The sequence below is a fragment of the Thermobia domestica genome, chromosome 2, assembly GCF_964235325.1.
Source record: "Thermobia domestica chromosome 2, izTheDome1.hap1.1, whole genome shotgun sequence".
Taxonomy (NCBI): domain Eukaryota; kingdom Metazoa; phylum Arthropoda; class Insecta; order Zygentoma; family Lepismatidae; genus Thermobia; species Thermobia domestica.
In genome coordinates, this window is record NC_137455.1 from 109,604,804 (window position 1) to 109,629,609 (window position 24,806).

At 32.7% G+C, this 24,806-nt stretch overlaps 1 protein-coding gene across 1 annotated transcript in view; it reads right to left on the reverse strand.

The window, feature by feature from the left end:
* The window catches only part of LOC145679133 (uncharacterized), a 31,598-nt gene extending 20,252 nt beyond the window's left edge, over nt 1–11,346 (reverse strand). Inside the window, exons 1-2 of the mRNA XM_081749726.1 lie at nt 11,004–11,346; nt 10,689–10,844 (exon numbers count right to left, since the gene is read on the reverse strand). Of these exons, the coding sequence (XP_081605852.1) occupies nt 10,689–10,844; nt 11,004–11,346 (499 nt within the window). The remainder of the gene's footprint in view (nt 1–10,688; nt 10,845–11,003) is intronic.
* Between the last annotated feature and the right edge of the window lie 13,460 nt (nt 11,347–24,806).

Sequence of the window (24,806 nt, forward strand, 5' to 3'; positions counted from 1 at the left end):
GGGGAGGGGGAAAAATGATGATTTATTGATATTAGAAGATGGGGAAGACGCTGTATTTATAGCAGCGTATAATAAATGGGAGCGATTTCAAAAAATAAAAAAACTAAAAGAAAAATTTTTTGTTTAAATACTTGTAAATAAATCATGTTTTTTGGGTAAATGGGTAAATTTTGAGTTTCCTTTCCTTTGAATTTTTAAAACCTACCTAACAAAGGTCATAAAAAATGTCTAACTTTTTTTTTTTTTCCGTGTCATATTGAACTTATAGATACCTTTTATTAACAGTAACGTTTCGAAGCATAGAAAAGATATTTTCAGAATAAAAATTGTTGTTAGAATTTTTAAAACCCAGAAAAAAAAATCTTTATGCTTTTCAGTACGTTGCACTATTCAGTTAACAGTTACCATTGAAGAGTTTTTTAAAAGCAGGAAAAAATCTTTATGCTTTTCAGTACGTTGCACTATTCAGTTAACAGTTACCATTGAAGAGTTTTTTAAAAGCAGGAAAAAATCTTTATGCTTTTCAGTACGTTGTACTATTCAGTTAACAGTTACCATTGAAAAGATTTTAATTATGCTATCATAAATAATTTGATTTCCCTTCAATATCAAATTGTACTTGAGTTTTCCTTTTATTTTTAACCAAAATACGTAGTTGTAGGGTGAAACAAGCGTAATGAGATATTTGCTGGTGTCCATAAATAAGAATTAAAACAACAACAACAACAACATTCTCGTTTACTAATTAGTTGTTGCTATTAAATGATAGTATACTGAAAGAAAAGTCTGAATTTTACTTTTTGATTAAATCCGTTTAAGATGAGTGAATGAATTTATTTTATTCACTCACATGTATAAGATGTTCGAAGAATATCTAAGTGAATAAAAGATACTCTCCTAATAAATTACTCGGAGCAAATTGTATTTGCGAACATATTAAAAACAAGATAGAGAATTTGAATACTTTTTCTTCTGTGAACACTAAAATGTAGTTGGTGCTAGGGAACATACAATAAAATCAGTTTTTTTTTTTTATTCCTTGAATAATTAACTAGGTATTTCTTTTGGGTTTGAAGCTGTGGATTTGCGAGCCACGGTTTTGTATATAAAATTTTGTGCAAAAACACAATAATATCCAACTATTCAAGGTAAATATAAATAAAGGGTTTCAGTGTAGAATGACATATATGTTAATTGGCATACTATTATCTATTTGGATGAAATGGAGTCCCGTACACTTAGGTCATGAAGATTTGTTGTCTCTTAGACACTTTATAAAAAAAAAAAGCGGCCATGAGAAACACAAATACTTGTCATAAAATGATCAAATAATTGGAGCATCCTAGGATCAACCCCCAAGCACGAAAGGTGACCACTAACCCATTGCAATCCCCAAAGACAAAAGAACTTTAGTTCAGTTCAGTTCAGTTTAGATAGTTAATGCTGCCATCAGAATATTTTCTTTGTGCAGCACGGAATTGAACTCTGAATAAATGTAAAGATTAAATAGCAAAATTGTTTCTTAGAAATAAAAAAAAATACTTACTTACTTACTATGGTATCTGTGTACGCTTAATTATGAAATTATTTTGAATAATAAATGAAATTTGTGAGTCCCACGATTATGTTGGATCACTTTAGAAAAGGTTATGAAATTGGCGGAATGAAGAAGTGGGAGAACATGTTGTTTGTTCAGCACAATTTATAAGAAATAAATCCAAACTTAATGTTGTCATAAAAAAATGTTGAAATAATTGATGCAAGCGATAATCGAACCAAAAACCCTAAACAGTGGAAATGAACGCTTTACCACTGAGCTCTTATGACTCCGCTATGAGAAATGAAATAATTGATGCAAGCGATAATCGAACCAAAAACCCTAAACAGTGGAAATGAACGCTTTACCACTGAGCTCTTATGACTCCGCTATGAGAAATGAAATAATTGATGCAAACGGTAATCGCACCAGAAACCCTAAACAGTGGAAATGAACGCTTTACCACTGAGCCCTTATAGCTTTGCTATGACAAATGAAATAATTAATGCAAACGGTAATCGAACCAAAAATCCTAAGCAGTGAAAATGACTGCTTTATCATTAAGCCATTATAATCCTATATTGATAAATGAATACCTAATGAAAAAAAAAAAAGTCTAACTGTAGAAACCAACTAGCACTGAAAAAACTAAACATTGAAACTTTGTCAGCATAGTAATCCATATAATTTTATTGGATGCTCAAGGAAATTGTATTTTCAAAAGTGTTAAAATTGAATGTGAATCATTGAGACGGAGCTGTTATGAAAGAATAAAAGTTTGGTCTCGATAAGAAAACAATAGTGAACTATTGCTAACGTACTTATCATCAAATCTTTGAACAAATCTTTTCTGTTTTGAACAGTACATAAGTAAAATTAATGAACAAATGTGTGTCAAATAAGTAAGATTAATACATACTAAAAGATGGTTGTTTTCAAGAACTTGAACTGAAAATTGATTCTACTTGCCTTTTTTTTTAAAAAAAACAAGTGGTTAAATGAAATGATAGGAAAAGGTGGTAGTTTAGTTGACCTCCCCTTTGAACAGTAATGGGGTATTTTATATAATCTTACAAAGTTATTGTTCGTGAAAAAAAAGTGTAAATAAAATGATGATGATTTCCTACATGATTGTGGTCTGTTACCACCGATAACATGTACGCTATCCGTTTAGCAAAGAGGAGGAGGAGGGTCATGTTGGGAGATTGAATCTAATTCAATACAATAGAAATATATAACCTAACGCATCGACATAAAAACCTGTTTAAATAAGTAAATGATCTTTGAATATATGTCATATAGACATGAAAAAAGAATACAGATAAATAGGAAATAAATCGGTGATTACTTGTACAAATAAATAAATTTTACTTTCATGAAACTTCAGACATAAGAAGAAGAAGTTTGTGAAACAGTTTATTCTCCTTTCCCATTGCAAAGTTGGTGTTAGTTTTTTCTTTCCTAAGCTTTTAACATATAGCATACCTAATGAAAATTCACAGGTATTTTTTAGCACTGATCAAATACATAATGTAGGCTTCAGTTTTAACATATATTCACAACTTACTACATGGATTGTCTACAAGAATCCTTAACATTTGACGAGTTTTCGATAGCATTTGTTTCTTCTTATTGTACGCAATACTTTATCTGTAAACATATTTAGCGAAAGTTCAATAACTATTGTCTTATGATAACAACTGTAATAAATTTTTCAAGTGTGGAGTATTCTGTAGATAAGATAGCACCACTCATTACTAAAAGTTGTCACAAAAGGAAGTAATCCACCATGTCTTAAATGTACAATAACCAAAAGTATATTTTTAAAAAATGGATTTAAAAGCATTATTTATTGATACGTTGAAATCCAACAGGCTAATTAAAAGACAAGTAAATACAAAAGGAGCTATTGGGGTTCAGGTATAGTGATTTCTAATTATTGCTTTCAATGTGCATATATAGAAATTCAAGCAGGCGCAGTAAACGGTCTGAGTGACTTTGTCGCTTGTGAAACTGATGCAAAGATGAAATATTCAAGCTAATTTGGATAATAAAAGAATAGTATTTAAAACTAATAGGGGGTGGGAACTATGAGTTTGAGGTTTACCTTAAACTTGTTTTCATTGGTTAATTCAAACATGTCATTACATCCCACGGTGAAAAGTATAAATACCGCGGTTAAGAAAGTGACATAAGAATATTCTTGTACTGTTTGTAGTCGATGAAAAGATTTCTTCTTCTTTGTATGGTGGTCAATGAAGATATTTGTGGCTAGTGTTTTTATTTTAGTTTGATCACTTCTTATTTTTTTTTTTATTGGTTCGTATCTTTTACCGATTGCTTGGTACACAAGCTCAGAGCAGCTACGCTGCGAACATTTAAATTCCTATGGAAACTCCTAAGAACAGCTACGCTGCGAAATATTAAAAAAGCTCGTAATAAATTACTCGAACACTTACAGTGTTATTTAAAATTAAAAAGTCGTAAAAGCAACAACGTTGTGATTATTTTATTCGTTCGTTTGCTAAGAAAGCTGAGAACTATTATATAATTCGTTTACTCTGTCGAACTGAAAAAATGTCTAATGCTGAAAACGTATTGGTTTGTTTCTGCGATAATATTCACATCACCATTCAGTGCTTAATAAATGCTTTTCAAATGTGGGAATCTAAAAGAAGAAGTATGCTTCTTTGCAGTGGGTGTGCACGTGGATTGAAAGACGCAATAAACCATGATTGCATTCTGTTACATAAAAATATATTGAAAACAAAAGTACTAAGTGTTATTATGGATATGGACACACAAAATGAAATTTGGTATACGTTTCAAAAAATGCACGACAATACTTTTAATAAATTAGAACAGTTTTTTCATATATATGATGATGCCATTCATAATGATACATTTGTTAATCAACTGATAGAAATATTTTTGCAGAAAGATTTTAAGAAATTCTTAATTTGGAATAAAAACCAACGTGATAGTGATAGTGATAGTGTTTGTGATTGAAAAAATATGAAGACGTATGGATGAAAATGTTACTCTTCTGTAGGTATATTACATGTACAAACTGTAAAAAAGGCACATTTTGCCATGCTTTTTTTTTTCTGTGAACGTTACAAGTAAATTTTACTCAAGTAAATATCTAAGAAAAATACTTACTGTGTAGTGCAGTGCAGTGCTATCATACTAAACATTTCTTCAAATATTTATGTGTATGAGTTGAAAACTAATTAACACAATACAAATTTTTAAAAAAAAAAAAACTTGTGTAAAAAAAAACCAATATAAACTAATGAAAGATGTTTCATATTGCTGAATAAATGAAGACTTTATACTAATAATAATAATAAAATCGGAGATTTTTTTTTTATTGTACTTTTTGCAACAATAATAATCGCAAAAGCCTTCGGTTAGCAAAAGTTTACGTACACTAGTTATTAATTGGTAGTAATTATCTTTGTACAGTAAATATATTTGCTTACTACCCTTTATTCCAGGATACATTCCATAAAATTCACGACTATTAAGTTTCTTTTCAAAGACAATGATTTGGTATTTGGGTGTCAGGTATTGTTGAAATTTTTCACATCATTAATAGTACACCCATTTTGATGTCCAATAGTAACATTAGCATCATCACACAAATCCTTGGCCTGCTTCAACAATCGCTCAGGATTGTTTTTAACTTGTATACTTGAAAGCAATTTTGATTGGCCTTAACCTTTTTCGAGGATAATAGCCTTAGAAAGACATTATATGTCCTTGTTTAATGGGATAGTACACTTTTCCAAAAGAGTTGTATATTCCTCATATTTGGTCGATCCACGGGTTCGACATCTTCCCTTGCATGGATTAACAATGTGGATCTTAAAATCCACCTTTTTTTTTTTCCAAAAGAAAATGTTCGTTACTATTTAAAACATTTTCAACTGTATGGAATAATACATCAGGGTTCAATTTCTTTTTAGGACGTCATGTTGTGTACATTGTTTTAAGTTTAAGGTAGTGCTCTCGATAGTTATTCCTATATAGGTGTTCTTGTCAACATCCTTTAATGCATGAGTCATTCCGAAATCAAACAGATTTCGTATATATTTTTCCGGATCCATACACTTAATGGTTATTTCTGTCCCTTTTAACCCAAAGTAAACATATGTTTCTGATATACTCTTTACTATTTCAAATTCTGATGCATCCATTATCTTAGGTACTTCTTGAAAAACACAATTTAGTTCTTAGGTTCCCCAGAACTAGGAAAACTTGGTTGTGGTAAGCTTGCCTAATAGTAGTTTAGCATTGTCCTTAACAAATAAGTCAGCTGCTTGAACTTTTTCACAAGCCTGATTTTTTTATATTATCCTCTCGAAAGAACCCTGTTCAATATAAATCAGAAATATCAGCAGTGGTTTCACAGCTTGTCAAAATAACATCCTGTCTTCCTTTAAATTGTTTTAATAACTCTGTTAACATTTGAGAATATTTTTCATTGGGTACACGCACACCCTTAGAATGATAAGTATCTACCAAACGCTTCCAAAAATCGTTTCTACTCAAAACTACGTACATGCACCCATTGCTATAAAATTTATCTACTATCATTTTCCATCTGTAGTAAACAACTTCGGATGCTTCATATCCGAAACGTTTTGCCATGATTACCACTTGAGTTAGTTCGTTTTCACTTGTAGAAGTCATCTGTAATCGAAATAATGTATTCTTCTATTGAAATAATAATAATAAAAAAAAACCTATAAATTTGTCTATTTCCCACCCATCTTTTACTTCGTTGGTTAGTTCACCCAAGTAGGATCCGATTGTAAGATTGGATTCTCTATTTCGTTGTTGTATAAACATAATGCTGTCTGTGTCACAATATAATATGGCTTCAGGACCTACAGCAGTCAATAGGTCATGAAGACGAAGTCTTGCCCACGATGTGATGAACGAAGCAAGCACAACGTTTGAAAATTTCCAGGGCTTATTCTTATTCTCTGTATTGTGATACGTAAGAATAAGATGTTTATCTCCAATGGGTAATACGCTTTGTACTTCGTATTGTTGTGCCCATAGATAATACAAAAATTTTCCAATGTGTCAACAATCATGAATTGCAACAAGTCCGTTCTTTGTCCACATTTCCCATAAAGCGAGTTGAGGAATATCTTGGAGATATACCTCAATCCTGGGTTCAATCCAATATTATTTTCCATTAACTCTATGCCTTCGTGGGTATGATACTCTTTAATGTATTTTTGTTTGTCTCCTTTGGTTTTGCACCAAACAGGAAATCCTGAAGATTCCTGCTTCATTTGAAGGAAAGAATTCACATAGTCTTTAAGCAAACTATCTGAATTACTAAGTTTGTAAGCACATGAAATAAAATCCAATCTTGTTTTCTCTGATATCATAATTTATTTATTTATTTTCAATATATATATCGTTTGTGTCAAGATTGCTTTAGCAAACACTAAGTGTTAGTAAATGAGTTACAAAGTATGAAATTGTTAATATTATTAATTTCATCCCTAACAAATCACGTACATGTCTATTATTACATATAAATGTTCTAATGATATAATAATGGTATGAAAAACTTTATATAATTACACCTATTTCTTTTCACGATGTATTTAGACATAACAATATAAATTCTATGCGTGCGCATACTCGTGCTAAATTTTCACGCATGTCAGATACATGTGTATACTTGTACTTGGTCTTTGCGCATGTCAGATGCGTATGTATACTTGTACTTGGTCTTCGCGCATGTCAGATGTGTATGTATACTTGTACTTGGTCTTCGCGCATGTCACAATATAATATAAAAGCGCGCATGCGTATAGATGTAGTAAATCATATAAAGGAAGTGATACGTTGTTACAATGTACAGTCAAAAGCATTCTGTTTCCGCAGTTAAAAAGCAAAAAACAAATTCTGGTTCTTCATCTTATAATAATAAGAAACGAAAAGGTGAAATTGAAACCAATCTTTCTTTATTGCAAAGTGAATGTGTAAAATCTAAATACATTTCACCACGTGAAAAACGTTTTCAACTTGAAAAACAAAAGAAAATTATTCTTGTACATCCAAATGATCCTGACATTCCTGAAGAAGACGCTGAAAAATATAGGATTATTTATCCAACACAGGAAATTACCATAGACGATACTGTGTATAGACGAAATTTCAGATATCCAAATGAAATACCCTTTGAAGAGGAAGTTGTAGTAAATCAAAATACAATTTCTAATGATATTCTGATATTCAATGGTGTGAAGTGTGGTTGTACTCCTAATGAAGTAAATGAAGTTTGTGTAAAACAGTTACTAGAAAAATATAAACTTTCTGAACCATTACTTTGTGAAGGCTGTGCAAATCGTAGTGAGAAAGAAACTGATCATAAATGTGTGAGTGAAAGTGATGAAGAATTAAATACTATTGTGTGGAATTTCCTAATCAAGAAATCAACACGTGATCAAATATTAAAACAATATCTAAAGATTCATGTGAAATATATAGATGTAAACATTATTCCCCATCTTATAAACAAATTTAATTATTCATATCAAGAAATCACGTTTAATGATTATCATATTTCTGACTTAAGAGAAGCATATCTTGAGCACGATAAAGATGTGTATCAACAATCCAGACTGTGAGTACCAATGTCGTTTCCTAAAGACATACGACAATTGCGAATATCAATGTTCTTCTTTTTCTATAAAAGAACAATGTGTATTAATGTGTATTGACCGTTGGAAACCACCACGAGAACTTTTGTGTTATGGGTGTTTTCAAAACAGGAGCAAAATAGAAGAACACGATTGTATTACTTCGGACTATAATATGTTATGTTATAATGCATGGCGTACAATGGTAAACGGACAAACTTTTGATGATTTATATGAAGAATTTGCAAGAGTGCATTGTGATACTGAAATTGATGATTGGGAATTTACATGGACATTATATAACATTTTATTAAACAAAGATAACATTCAGTTAATTACAGAGTTATTCTTAGTAAAAGATTTACATTATAATATGCATAAGAAATAGTAATAATGGAAAACAAAAACTCTTCTGTTAATCAATTACAAAATAATAATAATAAAAACAATGTGTATAAATTAACAAAGGCACATGATAAAAGACTTTCAGCAATAAATTGGCCAGTATGTAATTGTGCATATACTAATATAAATATAGATTGTATTAAACAATATATCAAGGAATGTATCTGTATGTAAACTATATATATATTATTGAAATTTGTAAATAAAATTTTTTTCTCATTTTATATTACATGTTTTATTTATTTCCTTACACATCTTATATATTTTACTTCAACGCGAAAATTTTTTCAATACACTTACAGTGTAAAAGTAAACTATGTTTCAAATATGACTTACAATTTATACGTAGGGAAAAATTCTTTAAAAAAATTTTTTCATGAAATTAGAACTTTAACAAAAATCCGTATGTTATGATTCGCCTACATAAAATTTGTTTGTGCATTTTATATTGCATGCATGTGAAAAAAAAAAAAAACTTTTCACATTTTTTTAGTTTACGGTTTTGAATTTTCACAACTTGCATTTTCATTTTGACAACTTGCATTTTCATTTTCGTAACTTGCATTTCTAAAAATTTTTTGAAAATTACATTTTCACTTTTATACGGATCGCTTGGTGTACAAGCTCAGAGCAGCTACGCTGTAAACTTGTAAAATATTCATTCTCTCCTAATAAATTAGTCGAACACTTCGTGTGAACTTGTAAATAATTCGTTTGCTAAGCAAACTCAGAACACTTACAGTGTAATTATTTTATTCGTTCGTGTTATTTTATTTTATTGGTTCATTTGCTTAGCAAATTCAACTTATTTATTGGTTCGATTTCTATGAAATCTCAGAACACTTGTAGTGTGAACCTACAAATAATTTCGAAAATACTAAGCTCGTTTTTTTTTTTAAATATTTTATTGGTTTGTTTGCGAAGCAAACTCGGTAGAGCAGCTATGCTGCGATTATTTTATTCGTTCGTGTTATTTTATTTTATTGGTTCATTTGCTTAGCAAATTCAAAAGAGAAACTTTGTTTCGAAAATACTAAGCTCGTTTTAAAATTAGAAAGTCGTAAAAGCAGCTACGCTGCGATTATTTATTCTCTCGTTTGTTACACAAACTCGTTTTTAAAATATTTTATTGGTTCGTATCTTATTTTTATAATCTCCTTTCTTAGAGAAAGTCGTAAGAGCAGCTACGCTGCGAACATTTAAATTCCTATGGAAACTCATAAGACCAGCTACAAGAAACTATGTTTTCAAAAAATCGCAAACTTGTCAATGTAAAATACTCATCAAACTTTTAAATACTTCAAAGTATTAGTAAAAAAAAAAAATATATATATAAAACACTCATCAAATACCAATTTTAAACGCTTTTCCAAAAAAAAAAAAAAGTAAACGATAGAAAGCATAAAGGAGTTTCACCTTGTAAAATGTCAATAATACCTTTTATTTAGGAAAGTTTTAATATTAAATAAGAATCAAGAAATAAAATTCATATATATTTATTTCGGTAATATTATATATATACAAGCAAAATAATAATAATAATAATAATAATAATAATATATACAATCAACATAATAATATACAAGCAAATAATATACAAGGAAAATAATAATATATACAATCAAAATAATATACAAGGAAAATAATAATATATACAATCAAAATAATATACAAGCAAAATAATAATAATATTACATAAAAGTTAGACAATATATACAGAATCACCGAAAATTAATATTTCTTATTCTTTGACAGTAGAATATCTACTAATTCATTCAAATATCTTGGGTTTCTTATTAATTTGAAATATTCTTCTTCAAATATGATTGTATTTACACACATTCTATGTGAGTTTCGAAATATGTTATAAAGTTCTTTTCTCACATTTTCTTTAATAAAAATTAACCATGTCTCTGTTTCTAAAGCTTCAATGTCCATAAAAAGGCAGCGGTGAGACATTTGTTGCGGACAGTCAAAAAAACAACCCTCACATAATAATACACAATTAGGGTTCCAATTTAAAATAGTGTTTTTAATACACTTTTCATCCACAAACACTTGTGTACACTTACACTTTTCTTCTTCTTCTTCATTCTTCTTCTTCATTGATAAGTCTAAGGGCTCCGTTTGTGATGGTGGTGCTGGTGAAGGTGTAACACTTGCATGTGGTGTGTCAGGTTTACACTCGTCCAGTTCGTCAAATAAGCGCAAAATTTCTTCTTCCTCTTCTTCAGTAAATAAATCAGGTGATGGTGTTCTTTCTTCTTCTTCTCCATCCAGTTCCTCTTCTTCAATAAATAAATCAGGTGATGGTGTTCTTTCTTCTTCCTCTTCTTCAGTAAATAAATCAGGTGATGGTGTTCTTTCTTCTTCTTCTTCTTCTTTACTATCTAGTATCCATTTTAAAGATGTTGGTTGAATGTTTTTTACTCCTAATAATGACGAGGATGCTGGAAGTGTTGGTAAAGATGTCCTCACTCCAACAGGAGATGATGGGATTAATACTGGATCTTCTCTTAAGTCAATAATTTCTTCCTCTATAATAATTTCTGAGGATACTGGTGAAGCTGGAGAAAAATACTGAGTTTCCTCGTCAATAAATATATCTGGTAAATCTCTCGCAGTTTTAAACTTTTTCCTTGGAGATTCTACAAAGTCAAATGTAGAATCCCAATCTACGTCGTTGCAAAGTTGAATTTCTCGTTGTACTATACTGCCAGACGAATCCATGATGATACTATGCTAGTCTTCTCATCATACCCAGTATATAAGGAAAACTTTATCGATAACATCATATCACGTGGTACTTTAAACATTTTTTCAAACAGTCCTACCACGCCAATTAAAATATTTTCACATATACTTTTCCAATTCTCTATGGAATTTTTATAAATATAGAAATAGCAAACATGTTCTCATATAATCTTTTAAAATATCAACATTTGGTATTTTCACTTTGGTAAAATCATTCCACACATTTTACAACGGTATTCATAAGGCGTACTATTTAATCATCTGTCATCTATGTGTAGATTTAGATACATCACGTGTAAATAAATAAATAGTTTACATGCTTTTAAAATAAAATCTGTTATTTACAACTTCTATTATTATTCATGTCCCTACATACACCAGCATGTTGTCCACGTAAAATAACGGATGCCACAAACTATCTTTGTATTTGCATTCATTCATTCATTATTATTACAATAATATAACAATCTTCTATTGCAATCGTATTTAACACCCCTTCATGTTTCAACATGATCATCATTCAATAGGTGAATGTTCTTTTGCATTCGCGTTCAATAACCTCATATGTTTTACCATTCGTAATGTAAAACTTTCTTTGTATTCATTATTAACAAACTATCATAAAACTTGTTTTTTATTAGTCTGTCTCCAACCTGTGATGTTTATCTTCCGCGTGCCCAAACTTTCTTTTATGTTTTCACCGACATCGCCAAAGTTATTTCTATTAGTTTGTCCACAATTTCTGATGTTTTACATGTGCAATCTTTCTTTTATGTTTTCACCGACAATGTCTTTTGTTCATCTACCACGATACCAAAGTTATTTCTATTGGTCTGTCTGTCCCCAATTTGTGATGTATATTTCCCACGTCCGCAATCTTCCTTTTGTTCACCTACCGCGGCGCCAAAGTTATTTCTATCAGTCTGGCGGTATTCTGTAATGTTTACCAAACGTGTCAACGGTCTTCCTTTGTATTAAAATTCCAGTTTTAGCAAGCACACATCACCACTCTTACCCAACCGGGTTTTCCAAAAAAGCGCGGGAAAAGTTCAGTTCATGTCTTAAGTTCATCAGCAGCAAACGTACGGAAACCACGCTCTGTATATACACCGTCATAGTGTATCATACCGTACACGAAGTTTTACCACGTTCACAACATAGTTGCTTTTAGGAGTATGCTATGCATACAAACCAACAAATTAAAAAAGTCACGTATGAATAAATATTTCCCTCCCATCATACAGTATTCAGCTCCAATAATAAGGGTCCCGGGTTCGATTCCAGTGCGTATCACACATTATAAGTGTTCTGAGCTTCTTATTTTTAACAATCATCATCTCCTTTAGCCTAACAGGTGGGACTCAAATATTTCATTTTCTTTTTATTCTATCACATATTGTTCGTGTAATCTTTTATTCTCTCTCTCACATATTGTTCGTGTAATCTTTTATTCTCTCTCTCACACATATTGTTCAACATGTTATACATGTGAACGAATAAAATATTCTCTCTCTCTCACATATTGTTCGTGTAATCTTTTATTCTCTCTCTCTCTCACATATTGTTCGTGTAATCTTTTATTCTCTCTCTCACACATATTGTTCAACATGTTATACATGTGAACGAATAAAATATTCTCTCAAAATGACGTATCAACAGATTTAATTCAAATTTCCATTATTTTTAAAAATACCCAGTATAAAGTCTCTAAAAAGAGGACACGACCTTTTACATGTCAGCACAACTAAAAACAGAAATATAACAACTTTCCAAATCCATGTCATCAACCCCTAATGACCTACCAATCCGTTTGACAACATCCATTAAGGAAACATGTTAAACATCATTATTACGTAAAGTACCGCTAACATTCCAGCTTTCGGGTGTAGAAGTACGTCAACCACTACTATAGTAATAAAAACCCTTACTCGTACTGGGCTCCTAACTAACTAACAACCTAATTCTTACAGACTAGTTGCTCTGACCAACTGAGTTTCGATTTCTTACGCGAAAGAAGTCTGTTATATTAAGAGGCATGCTTTTCATTATCAAAACTGTTCGAAGTAATACGAAAATGGCTTAAGAACAGAGACGGAACTGAATTACCACTCGATTGACCTTGAGGGCAAATCACCAAAGCGTAGCTATAAACGTAAGTTCCAGCATGCATTTCTCTGGAGTTGTGTTCAGTATTCCTATCTGCCAGTCATGCTTGTTCGTAGGAGTAATATGTTACAAACCTAACCTTTCGATAGAGCACAATGACAGAGAATCAGAGGAAAGAAACTCTTGCCATTGTGAACGTGGGATACCACACTGTGCAATAAAACTGACGCGTCTCCTTGAAGTGATATTTCATCGAAAATAACTCGTTTTCCTTTATATAGTCTATCCGAAGTTTTTGAGGGTTTCAAAATGAGGAAATGTTACTGACAAACAAGAACGCATTTAGGGGTGGGTCTAGGGGGTCCGGACCCCCTCTGAAACCCCAACTTTTCTGTAAATTTAGCCTAATTTTGGGGATTATCTTTTAAAATTTTATTATAATTTATCCTAATATTGAAGTCGGACCCCTCCCGAAATAAATTACTGCATACGTGTCTCTGACAATTTTCAATATATTCGTTAAATAATAAAGTAAAATATCTAAATTAGGAGCAAAAAGCTTTAACACGGGCTAACTTTTGTCTACTGCCAATATTGCTAGAAGGGATATTAATAGCAAAAACTGCTAGTCAATGCTAAACCTTGGAACGTCATCCAGAACAAGTCTATTATTAAGAACTACATATGAAACATGTTATTAAAACTTATCCAGCTTTTATCTGGCATGAAATTATTATATACACCAAAATTCACTCTCCTAAAATGTGTATCTAAACAATGTACGAAGCAATGAAAATTTTTTATCGAAATATTTGGGCAGGAAACTCTAACAGCCAGCCATTTTATTTAAATCGTAATAAACCCTGTAACCGTACGTTAACGTGAGGACAAAACTTGATCCATTGGTAAATTGTTTGAAGAATAAAAACTCAATGTTCGTAGGTTCGAATCTATCCAGTCACCACAACATTTTATTCTTATGTGTAACGATGAAATAAGAAAAAAATGTATAACCGTTAAGTCAAAACTTCAACCAAGTCTGAAGAGAACAATACTAAAATAGTAACACAATGACGTCAACCAAAAAATATTTCATGTAGCGTTTGGACGAAATTACAGCTGTTAACAATTGCAGAAATAAAAACAGACTGATAGCTGTAATGCAATCTAGACTTCTGAATGCATTTACTTCCTGAAAACTTCCGTCTCGTCATTGGTATGCCGTTAATCATTGTAAAACCTTTCAATTGGAAGTGAAATGACACAAACTAAAACAGTTTTAAATCAATAAATAATGTCTATGTGTAAAAGTAGGTGTCTTTTATCTGTAGTTCTGAGTTCCTTTTACTTTGAAGTGACAAATGAGAGAAGAAAGTATGGTGTTCGAAAAAAAAAATCAAATTTGAGATTTCAACGAATTTACACGTATTATAGCCCCTAACACCGAAAAAGTTATTTTTCGATACATGTCTATCTGTTCGTCCGTCCGTTCGCTACACTTTTCTGTGCACTCGCCTAGAGGCCATACCGTTCAACTTATCTGCACCAAATTTTAGTTTAAGATTTTCATAGTATTTCCTATAGTTTTTTTTATTTCCCTCCTACTCCCAAAACAAGGGTAGTTTCCTGTACGATGAAAATAGAAAAAAGATATTTTCTCATAACTGGCTCTAACGATCTTGTTTTCTTTCTTTTTTTATAAATCAATATTTAATTAGCAACCCTATTTTGTGGTATAAAGCATTTATCTGAGAAAAATCTACAAGGGGTAGTTTATACTAAGGGGGTGAGTTTTTTCTCAGTGATTTTCTCAAAATGGACTCAAATGTTTTCGTTCATATTTCATAAATAAAGATTTCATTAATAACTTATCAATATGGCATAACTCGTTTGTCCTAAAAAAAATGCGAGGGGTAGTTTATTCTTGGTGGAGTGTTGTCTGGGCGATTTTCTCAAAAACGACTCAAAAGAGTTTATTCATATTTCAAAAATAAATATTTCGTTAATAACCGAACAATATGGCAAAACTCATTTGTCCTGAAAAAATATGCGAGGGGTAGTTTACTCTTGAGGGTGTTTTTCCTCCACGGTTTTCTCAAAAATGAGTCAAGCAATTTTGTTCGTACTCAGAAATAAATATTTCATTAAAAACCTAGTAATATGGAATAACTCGCTTACCCTGAAAGAATCCTCAAGAGATAGTTTATTCGGGGAGTTATTTTTCCCTCACGATTTTCTCAAAAATTACTCGGACAATTTTATTTATAATTCATAAATAAGTATTTCATTAATAACCCTATATTTTAGTATAAGTCATTTCTATGAAAAACAATTACAACGGATAGTTTATTTTTGGGGTCAAGGTTATTTCCCCGACAATTTTCTCGAACGACAGGCGAGTTTGTTCAAATTTCGCAAATAAATATTTCATTAATAACCAAAAGTATATCTTAACTCATTGTTCGAAACAATTCACAAGAGGTAGGTTACTCTTGACGTGTTCTTTTTGAACGACTTTCCCAAAGTGACTCATTTGATTTTTTTCATATTTCATAAACAATGATTGCATTAATTGGTCTATTATATATCTAATGAAAATGTGCTCAAAGTGTGAGTTAGTTTTGTAGTGTGGATTTTCTTCAATCGAAGTTTTTTATTCGATAATCTGACATTCGATGTATTTGAATAATACGATAACTTTATTCGTATTATCTAAATACACACTTCAGTAACAACTGCGGCCTAACACAGTTAAGAAATTGAATTGAAAAAGTTTAGTGCGGTGGCCCTGTAATTGAATATTTTTTGAGAAACTCCCTAGCTTTTTGTGGTAAACTTAGGCTTTTCTTTTTCGAGCGACAAAAGAGAGAAGAAAATATAGTGATTGTGAAAATAATATCAAATTCAGATTTCAACGGATTTACATGTTTCATGGCGTCTACATACCGAAAATGCGACTTTTCGACACCCGTCCTTCCGGTCCGTCCGTTCGGCACACTTTTATATGCACTCGCCTAGAGGCCATACCGTTCAACTTATCTACACCAAATTTTAAACTTAGGGTTTACTTAGTATTCTTACAGGAGCTTTTCCATTTTTTCCTACCACCTAAAATAAGTGTGGTTTACAAACAGCCGAAAATCGAAAAACGCTATTTTCTCAAAAATGGTTTTAACAATTTTGTTTATTTTTCATTAATCAATATTTAATTAACAACCCTATATTGCAGTATCAGATATTTCTCTTAGAAAAATTTACAAGGGGTAGTTTATTCTTGGAGGTGACTTTTTCTCGACGATTTTCTCAGAAAAGACCCTGGCGAATTTTGTACACACTTCATAAATAAATATTTGACCTTACAACATGGTATAAGTCAATTGACCTGAAAAATATATGAGTAGTAGTTTATTCTTGGACTTGAATTTATTCTCAGTGAGTTTCTCAAACACGACCAGTTGGCAACCCTGTATCTCGACAACGAAGCTGAATTCGAAAACTGCAAGAGGACCATTTGTCTCCTTTTGATGTCACGCATCACCTCCCGAAGTTTGTGGACATCTTTCAGATTCATCCTTAATGAAGCTTCTTTTCGAAAAGTTAACTATTAACTTTAGGCATTGTTTATCTTTTTTTAAATCACAAATGTCGTTATTAATTTTAAGGCAGAGAACTACTTCTGAGAGAATAGATCTTGAAAGATAATATTAAAACTTAGACTTTTGTTTTCGAGACATTCCAGACAAGACGAGACATTTTACAAGCTATCTCGTGTCCAAAACATTTGCCTCGTATTATCTTGGATGTCACAAAGCGCGTCTTGTCTCTTTCTCGAGACATGTCTTATCTCGTGCGCATTCGTTAACACTTGGGAAGGATTATCTTTCTACTCAAAGCATTGTTTTTATAATGGTTGCATATTTATGATAATTGCTGTCCACATAAATTACAGTCCTTTCAGTTGAATTAATTTTTATTATTATTATTATTGAAATTGCAATATCTAGTTTAACGTTGGTCGATTGTGCACCTACGCTAAGGGAGAATGATGATGAATGAAATGGTGAAATGAAGAAAGTGGGAGGAAAATGGAAAATCTCAAAAAAACACATACCCATGCACACGGTATTTGTCCACCTCAAATTTCACTTGGCACGAAGTGGAATCGAGCCACGGACCCCATGCACCATAGGTGAATGCTCTATTATTATTATTATTATTATTATTATTATTATTATTATTATTATTATTATTATTAATAATAATAATAATAATAATAATAATAATAATAATAATAATAATAATAATAATTGTAGCGAGCTCAACGGGTTTCAACCGTTCGACTTAACCAACGTTTGGATGCCTATTCGTTCGTCGGCTCCATGAGAACTTCTCATAAAAGACATTTCATTTTAATGAAACTAGTAAGTGCCTTCTTTTAGCTCTGCGAAGTAACTATTGCTTGGAATATGAATCTGCAAAACATAAGAGGTAAAATTAACCAAATGGTGCAAGTTTCCACTTATATATACAAAACAATTTTGCAATATCAACTACGTGAATCTTGTCCCATAAAGAAGCCGAAACCCCTACACCGAAGAGCCCTCCGAGATTTGATCATTGTCCACACGGACTGAAATTGTCATTTGAAGCCAAGGCTTTAATATGAAGCCAATAATTTCTTTAAAATAGACGGAAAATTCGGAAGTTATAAGCATTTTCATATTTTTGCCTTTTCTTATAAGGGAACCGTAGCCCCCTATACTGAAGAGCCCCCCCCCCCCGGAGATTTGATCATTGTCCACTCGGACTGAATTTGTCATTTGGAACCAACACTTTAATACGAAGCAAAATATTTCTTTAAAATAGACGAAAAATTCGAAAGTTATAAACATGTTAATAATTTTGCCTTTTCTCATAAGGGGGCCGTATTAGCCTACACTGAAGAGCCCCACGAGATTTGATGATTGACCACTTGGACTGAAATTCTCATTTGAAACCACAACTTTTAATATGAAGCCAAAAATTAAACTTTTACATCAATTTAAACTGACTGAGTTCCGGTTCCCCCCACTATTGTTTAGTTTAGTTAAGTGGTAATGTGTGACAGCTTCACATCATCAAAAGAATGTTTCACTTCAACTCCCCTCCCCCAGGAGTTCGTGCTGGATCCACCACTGGAATCAATAGACACTCTTCCTATTCTTTTTGTCACCCTTGATTGTGTAGGGGCTCCCTCGTACAAATAAAGAAGCGGTAATATTACAATCAAGGGGCGCTATATATTAGGTATTTTTTTAGTTACCTACCCCTAACCGCACAGGGCCATCTTTCGTAGAATAAAAAATATTACGTGATATTCCAATCATGAAAGGGGAGAGGATGCTGTAAATATATTTCTTATTCATTTTGTCTGTCCTGCTTATCAAAAATTACTTTCTGTTGGAAGGGTACTGAAATGAGAGGGGCAAAATAAAAAGTCGTACCCCCTCCTACATGGTTGCTTAAATAAGTACTAAAGAAAGCATTTTAAACTAAGATATTTAAGATTTAAACTAGGAAACTAAGATATCCTTACATTATGTAAGGATGGCATATTCAGGATTATTATTATTATTATTATTATTATTTGAATGTTTTTGGAGCACCGAAATTTTGTGAGACGAACAATGATATGTAGAGGTTTAAGATGGGTGGTCATAGAGGAGGAAAAACCAGGATTTTTCTCTGTCTGACTCTCTAACGTAAAGATTATGTGCTGAAGGTAAGAAGCATCATCATTCTACAATAGGTTGCTTTTACGTAGAATATCAATTACTTGAGTTCTCCTCCTTCGGTCTACTTACCTTATGTAGTAAATTCAAAAGAATTTCAATTCAATACAAATACATTGTAAAACTTTTCCGTAATTAAACATCTAGGGAAAATTAAACATTTAATAGGGACATCTGTTATTAAAATATCCAAACACGTAGATAGAAGAGTATCTAGTGAGAAATATTGTAAAACTTTATAAAATTCTCCAAATTAGAATTAACATTTACTGGGAAACATTCGTTATGCGCCAGCGAGCATATGGTGAACAGTGAGCACAGGGGAAATAATTACGAAACTGTTTGCAAACAAAATTAGGGACGCTAATGCAAGTGCGACAACGGCATTTTTTCTTTTTTTGGTATCGTCATGAGTTTTACACATACGTTACAATTTAATTCTTTCCCACAAAAAAAAAATAAAATAAAATAAATAAAATAACCGTAGTCTAGAGATAAAAATGACAACGGCACTTCCATGGGATCGAACCCGCTACCTTCAGCATACAGACTCGTTGCTTTAACTAACTGAGCTATTTGTTTGTTTACGTGAACTGAGCCTGTTCCGGTAAAGACGGTATTTCATTACGATCGTCCTACCAATTCGTCCTTTTCCATAGATAATTTCCACTATTTGCTCTATCTTTATGTTAATACTTAGCATATATTCATATATTTGGAGTTTGCAGATAATGCATATAATAAGACATACTAGAAATATTCGTTAAAAGTTTAGTTTGTAGATTTAATCCACATTTCTCTCAATGACATAGATGTCGCTGCTTCGTGTTGAAATGCAGAATTCCCTCGCGTTCTTGAAAATTTCCCACTTTAGCAGAGTTGGTAATTCTCGAGATTTCTGTCGATTTAATGTTTTTTGCTTCTAATTTCTTTATTTTAAGCTAATATCTAACACAAATATTAAAAACGGGTTTGTTATTAACCTGTCCTGCTGGGGAAACCTTCCGAAATTTCGAACATATAAAGAAAACGGAGATATTTTCAAAAAACTTCAAAATAAAGAGACGCGTCATTTATTTTGCTCATGGTAGTACAATTTATTTGTGATATAAAGCATTAATGATTAGCATGTGTAGCATCATTCCCATAGATAAGGATAATACACCGACAGTTTCTGTGCGTCATTCGTCGAAGCAATACTGGCGTAACATGAGTGAAACCATGTCTCACAGCATCTTTCAATTTGTCAGTGGTATCGTAGCGTCGTCTTGCCACTATACCCCTTGTGAATTCCTGTAAGTGCATGGTCACATGTGGTGAGGTCTGGGCTTCGGATTTTCCTTGGATGAGAGGAATATATTCCGTGATCGAGAACTCCGGTAGATCACACACTTATCTTAAAAGATTATTTTACCGCACTTTAGTGTTACGTTGAATACCTAAGGGAGAACCGCACATTTCTCCTTCCTCCAATCTATGTCACTATCGATAATTCTTGATCGGGTGTAGGGCGGCGGTTGTCCTCCCATCTTCGCCTACCGTCTTATCAGCCACTGTCTCCAAGATAAGAATTTCGACCATTTTAGGCGAAATGGGAATTCATTCGTATTCAGGGATCCAAATCTTTCAGGCAACGCCTTACTCAGCCGATTTCGTCACCTGTGATTTTTGGTCTTTCCTCATAATCAAGCACAACGTAAGTGGCGAATTAGCAGCTCCTTTCCAGATTTTGCTTGGGGGACAAGGTTATCGACTGACATAAGTTTCATCTTCCTTTTTTATTAGTATATCGTACAATTGATTAAAATATAGACTCGAACTCAGGGGCACTTGCCTCCTCTCCTCCCCAAACGATCCTCCTGTAGTACATGTTACGAGGATCGTCAACACGTGATCAACGTAGTGCATTCTGTACTACAATATCTGACACCTACAAAATTTTAGGATTGATTTGTAAGTAGATCTACAGACTACAAAACTGTGTACAGGTGAGTGGTAATAATGTAGAGAAGTAGTGAATTAAATAAATGTTCCTGTATTGTGAGTTATTCTTTCCAAATTCCCGGACATTTGGAACTCCCCTAGAAAGAAGAGAAAATAAAACACATGATGTCATACACATATAGACTCTAATTACTATCAACCAACTTTAGTCCCTGGTTAGGCAAGGATCTACTCTCACATGCAGTATTTCGCTTGATGACGCAGTGCATGATTCGCTTCGCGTTGAAGCATTAATAATTATTATTTCAACGCGAAGCGAATCATATTTTGTGACTTTATGCAAGGCCGTTAAAAGGAGAGACATGAAAATGACATAAAACTCTTTTTTTTTTTTTATGTAAATTGTAGACAGAGTTAGTTTAGACATACTGTAGTTACGGATTTGGGTGTTGGCTTCTGACCTGCTATACCCCTAGAAACAGTGTTGATACAACATATGGTAGCAAGAGGGGGCTTGTTACATTTTGCAGCAGTTTATTAATGTTTCGGATTAAAATGTAATCTAAAATTAAGAAAACAGTCACACGTCGTCTCCCAGAATAATAATACAAAAGGGTTTCAAGCTTTTAAGACCAGGAAAAAAAAAAAGAACCGAAAATAAAAATAGCTGCTGACCGAGTGTGACACTTAGGACTAGGCTAGTCGACAAAGCGTTACCCCCCACAGTGAACGCGGCCTAAGTGGCTAAACGGTAATTTTAGTTTCACCAAAGTTGTAAATCATACTATGAGCCAGTCAGGGTTTCCAGGTCTTTTCTTTTCATTTCCCGCGCCAGAAGTGGTAGACCTGGATTCGATTCTAGGCAGGAGGTTATGTGGTTAGGGTCCCACGTTGAGCTGTAGTTCACGTCTGATGTAGCCTCGCTGATATAGTCGAAAGAGACGAAGCAAGAGGCATTTTCTTAAAGATATCCTCTGTATCGAAAACAAATATTAGACCCCAATCAATAACTTCCAACATTTACACTACTTTATACTTTACTAGCTATGCACGTGCCTTTGGAGAATGGGGTTCGGGATTCGAATCCTGTGGGAGATCATTGAAAAGTTTCAGCGCATAAAGGTAGTTTAGATTCCACCTTAAACTGTAGGTTCACATCTTGTATAGCTTCGGTGCTGAAAGGACCGCTAAATTCCAAGCCACCAAGTATAAAATTTACATCATGATATTTTTAACCAATTCTCTGGTTTAATCTTTTAATTTTTTTCCTCTCATGATTTTGGCTTCTTCTGAAATTCCTACTCTCTTCCAATTTTAGCACCTTATTTTCAGTTTCAGAACAAAGTTGATAAAACACGAGCAGTTACAGTTAAAATAAATAAATAAAATAAAATAAACATATCTTTCCCAGGAATATTTCTAAGCTGCATGGAAAGAAATGTCTGGAAACTGAAACATTATGTGTTTGTTTTACAAAACTAAGTTTCGAAATAATTTGGCAACGTAGTTTTTCGGTCATTTCAAAGACTGGAAAGAGAATAAGATGTATTGAACCCCAATTTAAAATTATGGTCTTTGCTGTTTAAAACATTTTCGATATACCTAAGTACCAAACTATTAGAGGTGGCATTTTCCGCCTTTCTACTGTGCACACATCTATGGCTTAAACCATCTAAGGGCAATTGTTCCATCATCCACCACATAAAATGACGCATAGGCGACCCTGGCCCTTTCGGACTGTTGCGCCTGAAGGTTTGGTATATATTAGGTATATTGGAAGTTGGCACAACTTTAACAAAGTATTTATTATTATTATTATTATTATTATTATTATTATTATTATTATTATTATTATTATTATTATTATTATTATTATTATTATTATTCATAGTGAACATCAATTTGGCTCGATGTAGCTCTACTTAACAGTATTAAATGAAATCATAAAATAAGAATATTCTTACCTTCTTCATTCTGAGAATTCCGTTCCATTCCCTTTCAGTCTGGAACAAATATCGCAGCCACTTCTCTTCACATTTTTATTTTTAAGTCACGATTCATGTAGTTCGGATCTCTTAAATCATATAGGCATGGCATATTTTGTATTTCGATTATAAACGCCTCTGTGTTAAACACACTAACCATGACTGGATATGTACACAGGACACGTTTTCAAACACAACTGATAATTTCTCTTTGTGATTACACTTGTGGTTATCTGTTTGGGGGTGGAGTTCGAGCTTCGGAGATAGGGGCTCAAATTCAAGTTATTTCGTTGTTTCATCTTTTGCCTAAAGCCAAATATTTTGCTTATAGATAACCATGGCATCAGCTAACTGTCAATCAAGTGTATCACGAGAAATCACCCTATTGTGTTACATAGATTTTTCTGTAATTAGCTAATTTTTCGGAATTTCCTTCTATTTTTGTGAATTTTCTTTTGTTATACACACATACTTTATAATAGCAGAGTTCCATTCTCTGCACAAAGCGTCTTCCAAGCAGCTGTTTCTTGCTACAATCCCCTTGCCTGGCAACACGTCTTTCTTTTCTGTCCTTCCTTTTGAAATCTTTTAAACAGCAGGCGGTCTATTGTTCCGACCTGCACCAAATACGCTCGAGCCGGCGTTTTTTCAGCGATTTTATTGCTTTCGCGTTCATGTTTAGCCGCTCAGATTTAAATACATGGTCAGCGTATTTCAAGCATACGCAGGAGCAATAAATACGCTTTGCGATCGCTTAAAGTAGCCGGGGACTTAGGCTTCCTGTTGGGTGGATAGTTTTTTATGACCTCGAAGGACGTGACGTCGATTCCATGTGGAGCGAAATAAAGCGTCACGTGACTTCGTTCCACCAGGCAGCTTCATCAACGAGGTTTATAGGAGATCGTAAAATTGCACGGATACACAACCCCCAATCATCCCTAACGTAGACGTACGCGGCAAAGTGACGAAATAATCAGGGTTGCCTGGACCTCAACAAAATACAGAGTGAATTTTAAAATGTATTTTTTTTTTCAACTTGGTTTTTATGTTGATATTTACTTTGTTTCTTTAAAAATCTAAAATAGGAAAAATAAGTTTGAAACTTGTATTATTTATAGATAAAGCCCACTTTCTTAGTTCTGTGAAGAGGTCGTAATATGGCTGACTATACATGAGTACTTTGATCTATCGCGTTAGCCTGTACGCACCTTCGACAGGGGAGATCCGGATTTGATTCCCGGCGGGAGTTAGTGTCGACCGGATTCCACATTAATCAGCAGGTCCCGTCTCATATAGCCTTGCTGCTGAAAGGGACGTTAAAATCAACTCAACTCAACTCGATTTATCGCGTATATTGTTCCTACGAGAAATACCTAACAATAGAATTCGTGATAAATAATTCGTATAAAATAGATGATTATTGCCAAGAATTTTTCAAATTTATTAATTTAAAAGTATTCTATACATTAATATGGTGTAAAAACTGTGCTAAACGTGTTAAGCAAAGAAAAAAAGAAAAAAGAAAGAGAGAAAGAAGAAAAGAAAGAAAATCATGTAGAATAAAAGTATGATAAATGGTATTAAAATTTGTAAAATGACCCATAAAATTGAACTTAATTTTCAGAGAAGT